Below are 12,129 nucleotides of genomic sequence, written 5' to 3'. Positions count from 1 at the left end.
TCAGCTGCTTGTTACAGAAGTCAGAAAAGGCTTGTTTCATGATTCCCCCAGCTTATGAACCTCTGCCTTGACCTGCATTTCTAGGAGAGTGCTAATAAAAGGGAGATTAATCTTGTAAAAGAAGTATCTGTATTTCAACTGCACATTGTGACATTTCTACCCAACACATGGACACAGCTGTAGCCCTGACCAACCAACATTCATTTTCCCCACTGGCTGTCTCACTATTTTTGTTTGTTTCAAGCATTTACATAAAACACCAGCTCACCAGAAGAAATCCTCCCCTGGATTTTAAGCCAAAAGAGAACCAGCAAGTCAAATCCATTCCCTCATACTGGGCTAGCTTTGCCCACTAGAACATGCAGATGTCAGCATATTAACAGGTTTTTCCCCCAGTACTTACCACTGAAAAGTTGCACAGGTGGCATCATTTCCTAGTTGTATTATGGTTTCCTTTGTCAACCAAAGTATTTGAGATTCCCCTAATTCTTTGTTTTGCCCTATACTCTCTAGCTCTTATTCCACTTTGCTCCCCACAGCTCTGTACCTGTAACTCCCCACTCTATCCTCTCTCCATTTCACATATTCCTTTCTCCACATCATCACTAAGCCACCTTTTCCTTAGTCCCAGCCTAATTCTGCCTTCACACATTTTTTTTATTTGGACACATCCTCAACTTCTTTTTTGCTAGTCACTCTGACAGAAACCTTTAGCTCCCATGATTGGGCTCCATTTGGCCCTCTTTAGCAAAGCTAAAATTCTAAAAATAATAAAACACCTGAACACCAAGGAGTTATGACTTCCTAAGCTGACATCAAAAATTCAACCTCTGCCCAACACCAGCCACGTAACCCTCAGTGCAAAAAAGCCAATTAAAACTGCAAGGAACAGGGGTGGTGCACAACTACCAGAAGAGAGGCAGGATGACACTGTTGTGAGGGCATTATTCATATTTAACTCAGGAAGATCTTCATTTTTTCCAAATCTATCAGAACCAATTTCTATTACCAAAGAATCAACATCTAGCTTGTGACAAACTACAAAATATTCCATATACAACTCATTTAGCATGTCTACCTGGTAACAGCTTAAGTTTGTCAGATTTCTGCACACACAGAGCTGTTTCCTCTCCATCACCACCTTCTCTGCAACGATCTGGTACTATTCCTGTTGTCAGCAAGTTTGTTTTCCTACAGGTAATAAAGTGCTCCCACTGGCTACACAGGCACTGATAGAAGAGAAGAAGTTGGAAGCAAAGAATGAATCCAATCTCCAATACAAAATATCCACAGCTCAATCACCTTCCTCAAGCCTCAGCTTTTCTGTCCCTCACACAGAAGGGATTCACTGTGCTGATTACAAGTCACTGAAAAATAAATATTTAAGTAGTAACACCTGATACAAACTACCAGGAGAGGAGTGTGAGTCTGCACTGCAAGCAGAGTTGAGTGAGACAGCTTTTAGTGCTAATACTCAAAAGAAAAAAAATTCTTTTTATTTCCTGGTTCATCTCACTGGAAAAAGATTAAAGATTCAGAGATTTTTTCCATCAGGAAGATCTAGAACTCAATAACTCCTGCAATTTAAGGGTTTGGTCTCAACATTTGTTTCAAAATCAGTAAAGGCTGCTACACAAAGTATTTATTTTCAAAAAGTCTATAGATATTTATTGAACAAATAAGAAAGCAGTGGAAGTTTTCATAATCAGATACTACAAAATATCTAAATTTTTAAAAGGTTATCTACAGGATTGAAATAATTCAGCTCCAGACAGCAGATAAAGAAAATAGTTCACTAACATTATAAGCAGGCAAGGAATGACAGATTTAGACAAACTACAATAAACAAACAAACAAACATTTCTTAATTAAAAACAAGAGGAGTACAAAGATTGTTCTTCTCACTTCACTTGTTTTAGTGGAGCCTTGTTAGGAGCAGGTGAGCATCTCTTGTAGAGAAGGAGTAGCAGCAGTAGTCTAAGTGGACCTGCAATAAATAAACTCTATTTTAGGAAGAATATTTAGAGCAATCATTAGCAGGTAGAACATTCACCATCCCAGGAAAGCAGAAAGCCAACTTTCACTTAACCAAGACACAGAATATAGGAGTTTAATGATGAAAAAATGATCTTTATATAATATGGCACCATCTTGATGCACTAAGAATGCATTGTGCAGAAACACTGTGACTCAAATTAACATGCACGGAGACCCCTATGAAACTGCCATTAGTCTTCTGTCCTAAGTAACTTATTCTTAGAATAAACCAGAGATGACTCACACTACTGAACCACTAAAATATACCCATCATTCTTAGTGCCCTAAGGTTGGCACAAGCAACTTGTAAATGTCAGAAAAGCATATAAACCTCGTTAATGTTTTCAGAAATTCATTTAAAGATAGAAACAGGTCCAAAAAGATGCCTGTCTAAATGCATTGCAATTACGTTACAATTATTTTCCAAATACACAGATATGCTCTGTCTTTTCTCAGCTCATTACTGACTCAAACAATTTGCCCTTCTGGGATCAATTGTTTGCTAATAAATAATTGTTTACAGTCACAAAATGATATTAAGGAGTATTCTTATTAGTTTTCCTTCTACAGCCTAATAAGATTCCAAACTAGCTGATTCCCAAGAGTCTAACCTTAACCTTGCTGTGTTTAACAGCCCAGGAAATGATGAACCATCTGTTTCAGAAAATAATGGAGGGCCAAGAGGAAATATTATTTAATTGTAGATTAACCTCCTTGTACAGCAGAATGAAGCATCTACAGAATTAGCAACTCTAACTAGCAATGAATAAAAAAAAACCCTGAAAGAAGTTCTTACTATGAGAAAACGAACAGCAGCAAGTATTCTTTTATCAACTTTGAAAAACACAACAAACAAATAAACTCATAAATGTATGTAACAAGTACAATCTGATTTTTAAAAAAAATTAATTATCATATTTGGATTTTTCCACTTGAGGAACTCCCAGAAATCAATACTAAAATAGTTCTGGCTTTATTTTTCTAGGAGTATCAAAATTACTTTAAAACAAATATCTCCAAGTGAGAGATGTGGAAGTTATACAGTAATAAATATCTCATCTTTGTAGGTATAAAACAGCTGCTCCAAAGCAACAGACAAGTCATTTAAGGGAGTGGAGGGAAAGATCTTGAGGTTTTAAACTCAAGAAATTTGATCATTTATGTATATGTTTTCACAGCCACTTTTAATAATGGAGACAACCTGATAAGCTGTAAGACAGATTGAGTACTAGAAGAGAAAAAACCTAGCAGTGATAAAGCACAGGAATTTGAAAATAAAGCCAACTGCTCCTGTGCCTCCATCATTAAGGGCAGCACAATTCTGCACTGGGATGGCAATTTTTCTATGTAACATTGATGCCAAAGCAAGCTGAACAGGAATTTTTACCTCCATCAATCAGTTTGCCTCGTTTTGACAGCAACAACGACAGAGAAGTGTGTTATCAAAGGGCTGCAGCAAACTCCAACACGCAGGAACTGAGAGAGCTTTCCCTTGATTTCACACAACCTTCCTAGAACAGAATCTAAATTCACTGCTCACTCTGACAGCTGGGCGCATACTCAGTGTGACAGATTGCATTCATTCCAAGTTTTAAATATCCAAACACGGTAACATTTACTCCAATAAATTATTCTTGAGTTCTTCACTCAATTCCTGAAGCAATGAGCTCGCAATAACTCTACAGCTTCATATAATAGCACCTATTGAAAGAGGATAAGAGTTTGACATTCTTCTCCCACTAAACAACCAGGCACAATTTTATCCATCAGCCGTCTATCAACCTACGGATATTGAAAGCTTGGGCGAAGGAGATAACATCAAACCCAGCCCTACTGTCAAGCTGCACTATCTCCTACCATCAATAATACTATTCATGAATTTAGGAAAATTAATAAATCTCGGGGTAGAGGCTGGGAGAGCCTCAAGTGCAGGTGAAGCAGGCACTCACTTGGGCTTTGTCTCGGCGTCGGTGACCTGGCGGATGTAGATGCCATCCTCGGGGTGCTCGATGTCGTCCATCTCGTACATGTAGGAGGAGGCGATGGCCAGCGTGGTGCCGTCGTTGCTGAAGGCCAGCGAGGCGATGCTCGTGGGGTAACGGTGGAACTGGCACAGCCTCTTCTTGTTGAAGGGGTCCCAGATGTTCACAAAGCCGTCAGAGCCGCCTGAGAATTCCAAAAAGAAGTTGTAATTGAGGGAAAGAATAAAACTGAAGAGAAAAAAAGGCAACTGCTCGTAATTACTTTGTCAGGAAAAACAGAGGGTTGATTCATGCGGTAAAGAGCACAATGAGCATTTCCCAAACTCCCTGTTAAAGCAGTTAACTGGAGAAAAGACTGCAATACAGTTTTATCTCACGGCACTCTAAATTCTAACAAAGTGGTAAGGCAGAAAAAAATTTCCTAAGAGAGATTCTCACTGCATCATAGTTTTAAGCTGACAGTGAGACTTGTGATTACATCTGAAGCTGACAGTGAGAACTGTAATTACATCTGCATGTCAGAGACATATTTTATGAAAAATCCTTTCATTAGGATCTTTTCTCCTGAGAAACTTCAGCTTCTCCATGTTTTGCTGCTTTGGAATGTGATTTGGAGAATTGTTTACCCAGCATGTGAAACTGTTTTTACTTGATGACCAATGACAGCCACCTGTGTCGAGGCTGTGAGCAGTCACAAAATTCCATTCCATTCTTTTCTATGCCTTGCTAACCTTCTGATGAAATCCTTTCTTCTATTCTTTTAGTATAGTTGTAATATATCATTTTCTTTTAATATAATATATATCATAAAATAATAAACATTCAGTCAAGAGTCTCGTCTCTTCCCTCGTCCTGGGACTCCTGCAAACACCATCACATCTGCAGGTCCAAACAGAAGCTTGTGTTTGGGGAAAAATATTAAGAGTTAAGAACTCTCACTGCATCAAATAATTTTAAAACCCTGCTTAAGGCATGAATACAATTTAAATGCTTAAAAATCAGGGCATATGAAGTAAAGGCTGATCTGTTTACACCAAAACTAAAGGAACTGGGGCAAGTGTTACAATTATTTACCTGTAGCAAATGTGTTGTGGACATTATGGAAAGAAATGGCATTAACTGGATAAATCTGCTCAATGTTATTCTCCTTCAAACGGTGACATTTGAATGCATATTTCTTCTTCTGGATTTCTGGGCTTGGATCCAAATATTCCACAGCTACACGACCTTCAATAGAGCTTAAAACATAACCCTAACAAGAAAAAAAATGGAGCTACATGTTTTAGAAGTTTACAGCTGGAGAAAAGACTGCAACACAATTTTACTTCATAGCCTTCTAAATTCTAGGAAAGTGGTAAGGCTTAGAAAAAAGCTTTCTAAGAGAGATTCTCATTGCATCATAGTTTAGAGCTGACAATGAGACTTGTAATTACTTCTGCAGGTCAAAAAACAAGTTTGTCTTTGGGGAAAAAATTTCAAGAGATAAGAACACCTTGCATTTGCTCACCTATCCCCCAAGGCCTAAATATCTGAAATATGAGAGATACTCACAGGACTATTTAGTTCCAGAATTATATTACATTAAAATTAGTTCAGAGCTTTATACTAACAACTAAACACTCAAGCTGAAATAGTATTTTCAGTGAAACTTGATTACAAGTTGTGTTCACTTATCCAGTTAATTACAGTCCTGACTTGGAGCAACCTGAGATGCTTTTATTATCACTTTTGAGTTAAGTCCATAATAGATCTTTTCAGAAATAGGATTGCAATGATATCTCGCTATAACAAGGCTCTTTAAAATCCATCATACAATACAATCTGGAAGATCAGCTTGTTTTACTATAACTAGAACTGAAAATGGACAAAGCATTCAAGCCAGTTCAAGAACAAGTAACTAGGTCTTGCAATTCCTGTACTATCACTCTGTATAGGGGAAAATTCCCTTACAAATTAGTTTGGCAGAGAAAGCCAATCTTCTTGCTTTCCTTGAAAAAAGAAATACCACAGACACACCACGTTAACTTGAACAGAACAGCTGCAGGAGCACCTGAATTGTACAATTCGCCCTGGATAATGGATCCAGGGTTCTGCAGTGCATGCCACAGACTCAGAGAGGAAAAAAAGAAAAATATATAAATGACATTCATGCAGTTTTAATCCTGCCCCTGTTCACAGACTGTTCAAGAACCCTGGGTTACAATGCATAAAAGCTGCTTAGGAACCACCAATTCTGGCTTTTTCTTTTCTACTGCAACTGGGGAGGGGAAGGATGGTTTTTTTTAAATTACATGCCAGCATTGTGATTCATTAAACAGGTTATTTCTAAAAAGGAGACAAATCTTGAGGAATAAAACGACAACATAATATGCTGGTAAGTCAGTGGCAAACATTGCTAAGTTGCATTAAAAGAATTAATGTACCCCAGGAAACCTCCCCCCTCCCGAAGTTTGATTACAAAACACACCCCCATATAAAAAGGAACTTGAAAATAAACCCTGAAGAATATTGAGCAGAAATGTGAGTATGCCATTGCTGCCATACCTGTTTGTTGGGGAATGCTCTGATGCAGCGGGTCTGGTATTTCAGGCTCGATTCCCTTCGCTGCTGAACGTATCCCATGTTCCTCAAATCCCACACCAGCACCCTCCGGCCTGCTGTCCCCACAATCAGCCTGTCCCCAGACACAGAGAGGGTGTAGACCTTCCAAAAGAATATTTACAGTATTTAACAATGATATTAGCCTGGAAACCCCCCTGCTCTTCAGACAGAATAAGCTGTCAGCAATGAGCACTAACACAACTGGTGACATCTCCCATGGAATGCTCAGCAACAGAATTCCCTTCAGCTTGCATTTAGAACCCAAATTTGGGACAAGCAGCAGACAAATATCTTTAGTGAAAACACCCTGATGTAGCATCCAAAAGCTCAAAAACTATTCCAGGCATCAAATTTACCAAATTGAATGGCAAAAGGAAAACCCATACAAAGGAAGGGGAGGGGAAGTGATGGATATCAGAATTAATCTTGGCTTGGTTTTGCATTCCCACTGTCAGTTCATGATCCTGCAGTTTAGTCCTACAAAACCACATCACACATTTTCTCCTCTGTTTTCCTCCACCTGGTAACCAAGTATTTTTCTTTATAAACTCAATATTTTGGGTTGAGCTTCATGTTAATAAAATAGGTTGCCTAGAGATCATTTAAAAAAAACACATTAGTTTGTGTACTTTAATAAAACAAAGTGAATTTGAAGAAAGCAATATGCTTGACATATTAAAAAAAAAGATAATGGCTTGGAATTTTAACTCTACCCCAAAACTTGGCTCAGTGGGAAATTTTGGCTTATCAGATTTCATATGAAAATATCTAGTGCATGAATTGTTGTTTCTAGCTATTGCTTGGGATGCAGTTCATCTGGTAATGTGTAAAAAAAAAAACAACAAAACAAAAATACAAGAAAAAGGGAAGATGTTTAGTCAAAAACCGCCTGTGCTATGGAATGAATTCCAAGTTTTTGATACATAAGCAGACGGAATCCAGCTACCTACAGCTGCCACTGAGCTGCTAACAAGAGCAAACGATAGGAATGAGCTTTTTCCAGTGATCAAATGCAGCCAAACACACAGGAAACAGATCCTGGGTACTCCTGAGATGAGGAATTAAAAGTGTAAGAGATCTGCTATCCTGCCAGAGGGAATCCATTTGCTTTTGGCATGTGCTTGGATGATTTCATTTGGTTTCACTTTGTGGTTCTCTGATGAAGCCCAAAGCTGCTTGGTTCTGGTAAGACTGCACTGAAACATCACATACAAGTTTTCACCTCATTTGCTACAAACACATTTTCAAAAAGTTAATTTCTAATAAAAAGCTCAGCAGACAGGTGTGTATGTATACATATAGATAAAAAAGCTTTCTTTAACCAATCCTCATCCACCTAGCATGCTTTCTTCTCTAAAACATGATTATTGAACTCTTTAAGACTGAGATTTTAAGATGGGAAAAGTCTTAAATATTCACACAGGAGTTGCCCAAAATTTCTGATGATCCTAATTACTCCTAAAAAAGGTATGAAAACTTTGAGCCAACAGCAGTTACACATTTTAACAGGATAGTTTTTTGTTATTGATGTAAAAATCGGTCCAGAAATATTCATAAACACTATATAAAATATGTTTGTGTACATATAGGGAAACAAAGGCATAAAGAACATCAAATATCTTAAATCTTCTTCACAAACCGATGTCACACCTGTACAGTGAGTGTTCTTTCTCCACCACACAGCCATAAATCAAATGAAACCGTTGTCATGCAGTGGAGTAGGTGTACACATTCATCAAAGGCAGCATTAAAAAAATGACATAATGAACCTTGCTGAACCAATAAGCAGCTTGATTCACTGTGGCTGTCCATTATATGATATTCTGTCAGCAATTTATCACAGTTCTTTACATGCTACATACATCTATAAATCAAAACTAGAAATAATGCAATTACTTTATTCTGCACAAAGGTCTGGCCAGAAGTAGATCCAGCTCTGCTGGAACAAAAGTAAGAGCTATTCAGGGGCAAAGGGAAGGTAATGATGGCTCATAATTAGAACTTGACAATAGGATGTCACAGAGCTAAATGAAATTTTTAAAAGGTACAGACAGAAAAAAAAAAATCATATGTAAAATTATCCAGCAAGCCAGCCTGTGTTTAGGAGTCTCTCAAGAAAAACCAGGAATTTCTGTTAATTCTTTCAGTGACACTGCTGTAAGCAGCATGAGAAGTAAACACATCATGTGGCCATTACAAAAAGCTGAAAATATAATCTCATTTTATCTTATTTCTCTGAGTCTCCCATTAGCACAGAGGATTTCAGCTTTAGGAGAATATCCAAATTTACTAGGCATTAATACAAAACAGGAAAATCACAAAACAAGCAATTCTGTTCAATTTTTTGAACACAAGCAAAAACCAAAAATATTATTTCAGACAACAAAAAAGATTTACTACAGAGATATTTTTCTGAGCATATTCCAAAACAATCAGACCTTAGGACTGCCAGGGTCTGATATACCTAAAATCTTAACATTTAAGGAAATCAACTGTCCATTTTACAATTAAACCAAGATGCTTGGTTTTTCTTCAAATTTATTTTAAATTTTAAGGAAGTGGTCCAGCACAAGCACCAAGAATTAAGGAACACTGAGCAAAGCTCAAAGCCCTCACCAAAAATAGTAAGACATTCTGAATACTAATCTTTTTAAATGCTATACTTCCACCTAGTTTAAAAAACATTAAATATAACTTCACAAATTCAGCCCAGGGCAGTGTCCTTGTGGTGTTCCAGTCCCAGGATGCATTATTTAGCACCTGGAATGCAGCACTCACCTTTTCAGGCTGGGAGAAGGTTCCTGCATTGCAGGGAGTTCTGGGATCCCAGAGTTTGACAGTTTGATCCCAGCTGCCAGTCACCATGACATTCACTTCTGGGCAATACTCCACACACCTGATAGGAGCATCGTGGGCACCAACAAGGTTTTCTGTAAGAAAACACAATATTTTGCAATTTTACTGTTTACTACAAACAGAATATGTGAAATAACAATTAAAAAAGAACACCACTGCAGCACAAGCATTTTCTGACATTCTACGGGTGCATTTCTATGCCAGAAGTCCCTGTAAGGACAGTTCAGCCTTCAGAAGCATAACTTTTGCTAAAATCAGCATTGTTACATTTAAATTTGTGTCTCTTGAGCTTAGGATTAAAGAATTTTAGGCAGTCACTTTAAAGAGAGATCTTTAAAGTTATAAAGTATCAACTGGTATCACACTAACAAACACACTAACACGGAAATCAGCTTAAGCTTGTGTGCATCAATGACAAGAGAAAGTAGTGACTATTACACCTTAATAAAAATATTAAAACACTTGTAGGAAGTCAGCTATGGCAGAATTATTTGAGCTTTTTGGTACTATTACTGCACACACTGATTTGTCAAACCCTGGCTATTGGCAGGTGCTGGTGACTGGCTGAAATTTGCTTTTCTCTTTAACACTCTAAAAATACACCAAAAAAAGTGAGACAAACCATTGCACCAATGAGGCACTGGAACTGGTACTTTCAAGCAACGTTTTCTTAGGAAAAATTTGTAGCACAAGGCCAAGCTTGACAATGCAAAAGCTCTATGTATCCTCTGCCATGAAAGATCATTCTAAATACATTGAAACCACAAGCCTCTGAAAAACAAAATGCTCAGCTTTAGTTCAGCTTGGCTACTTCCCCCTAACTGAGCCACTGCAGCCTATGGCAGGGCAGGATTATCATCAGAAAACCAATTCAAGGCACCCTGCAAGCAGCCACCAAACCTTCTGGCAATGCTAAATTCTTCCAGGTTTTTAGGTGGTCCTTACTACGGTCACTGGTTGTTCTGCAGATACTTCAATATCCCCCCAGCTAAAGAGCCTGAAGAATACTCTGTGAATGTAAGTACATAAATCTGAAGCTCAGGCCAGTTGCTGACAGCATTTAGAGTTCAATCTGCTCACCCTGGTCCGTGTTTAAGTCGTGCATTTTCAGTTGCTGATCCAGCCCCCCACTCCAGGCATGGGTCGGATCCTATAAAGCAATAAAATTTACCTTATAAAGTTTCCATGGCTGCTCTGCATCCAGCATCCTAAACTCGTAACACAGGACTTGCTTTCAGGAGTTTTGGGAAGACAGGGATTCAGACACAAATATTAAGGTCTGACCCAGATTCAAACAGACAGAACCTTTAGAAAATGTGCAAGTGCTTTGAATGATATGAATTTCTTTAGTTCAGAAGTAAAATGAAAATAAATTTTAAAAAGGCAGTTAGAGGCTAGACCAAATAATTTCCATTTCTTCATATTTTAAATGACTGACAACCTAGGTCCCATCTAGCTGCAGGATAATCCTAAAACTGATTTAGAAGGGAGATACCATTTGAGAACCTGAGTGTTGATCCACAGCACAGTATCAGCCACGTGACAAAATATTCACTGAAAAAAAGCACAGGTAGGCCCCTCTTTAATTTCAGGGACTGACAATTTCTCATACTTTGGGCACTCTACAGCTGTAAAATAATAATTTAAAAAGCCCTCCCACACTTACATAAAAAGCACAGTCCAGGACAGCTCCTGAATGCTGATATTTGAGTCTCATGGTGTTGGCAGGGACATCATAGAGCCGCACAGTTGTGTCCCAGGATGAAACCAGCAGAAACTGAGATGTGTTTGGACTAAACTTCACTGATGAAATCCCATCATCTGGAGTTTGGTTGAGCTTGAACTCGTTTGATCCTGTCATCTGCAGACAATAAGGCACAGATGCAGTTTTAATGACTACAAGAACACAGGCCTAGCAAGGGAACAAGACTGAGCCCTCTGAAAGGCAGCCCAATACAGACCTGAAAACTTCACTGGCTTTTACACAGAACAGGTTCAGAACACCCAAATTTCTCCAAACTCTAAAATTCAAGATGCCAATCTCTGTCCAAAACCTCAATAAATGCCTTTCTCTACAGAGAGCTTTCAAATATCAAATGCAACATGAACAAACAACAGAAAATAATTATGATCATTATTATAATCTATAAGCTGAGATATTGTTACTTACAAAAGTATTTCCCTCCCTCTGCTGAGTGTGTGGTTGTGATTTTTGAAGTAAATATTTGTAAGTTATTGTGAATCAAGAAGTTACTTTAAGAAACATGTATTAGCAGAAAGAAATTAGATTTGAAAACTCCAAAAAATGTTGATTTGCTCCTGGATTGGTATGACTGTCACACACTCCCAAGAATTACAACTGGATCATCTTTTATATAGGTTTGGGCACTGTGCAACTTTCAGACCTTTAGGCTTCCACAAGTGCTGTGAAATATGTGCAACAAAAAGCTTTAAGATTGGATTCTGAGAAAGGAGCAATAACAAAGAGCAGGTAAAGAAAGGAAAGTTATGTTCTGTGAGGGCTGAAATGTGGAGTGACCATGGAACTGGAAATATGACCAGGAAAAAACATCAACAATTCAATCAATGACTCCAAAGGCAAATGCAGCACTCCCAATCCAGGAGCACTTTGTTGAAAACTTCCAAGGACAAC

General features: G+C 38.1%; 1 protein-coding gene across 3 annotated transcripts in view; it reads right to left on the bottom strand.

The window, feature by feature from the left end:
• Positions 1-1,641: 1,641 nt before the first annotated feature.
• The window catches only part of BUB3 (BUB3 mitotic checkpoint protein), a 12,155-nt gene continuing 1,667 nt past the window's right edge, over positions 1,642-12,129 (bottom strand). Inside the window, exons 2-8 of one of the 3 annotated variants that reach the window (XM_031059896.1) lie at positions 11,143-11,337; positions 10,557-10,626; positions 9,399-9,550; positions 6,564-6,722; positions 5,094-5,271; positions 3,987-4,203; positions 1,642-1,987 (exon numbers count right to left, since the gene is read on the bottom strand). In XM_031059896.1, the coding sequence (XP_030915756.1) occupies positions 1,978-1,987; positions 3,987-4,203; positions 5,094-5,271; positions 6,564-6,722; positions 9,399-9,550; positions 10,557-10,626; positions 11,143-11,337 (981 nt within the window). In that variant the 3' untranslated portion in view covers positions 1,642-1,977. Of the gene's footprint in view, positions 1,988-3,982; positions 4,204-5,093; positions 5,272-6,563; positions 6,723-9,398; positions 9,551-10,556; positions 10,627-11,142; positions 11,338-12,129 lie in introns of those variants that run through there. The other 2 variants (XM_031059897.1, XM_031059898.1) reach the window with 2 other exon arrangements.

The sequence above is a fragment of the Geospiza fortis genome, unplaced genomic scaffold (genome assembly GCF_000277835.1).
Source record: "Geospiza fortis unplaced genomic scaffold, GeoFor_1.0 scaffold452, whole genome shotgun sequence".
NCBI classification, from domain to species: Eukaryota; Metazoa; Chordata; class Aves; order Passeriformes; family Thraupidae; genus Geospiza; species Geospiza fortis.
Note: the sequence above shows the minus strand (reverse complement) of the source record. Positions and strands in the feature narration are given on the sequence as shown.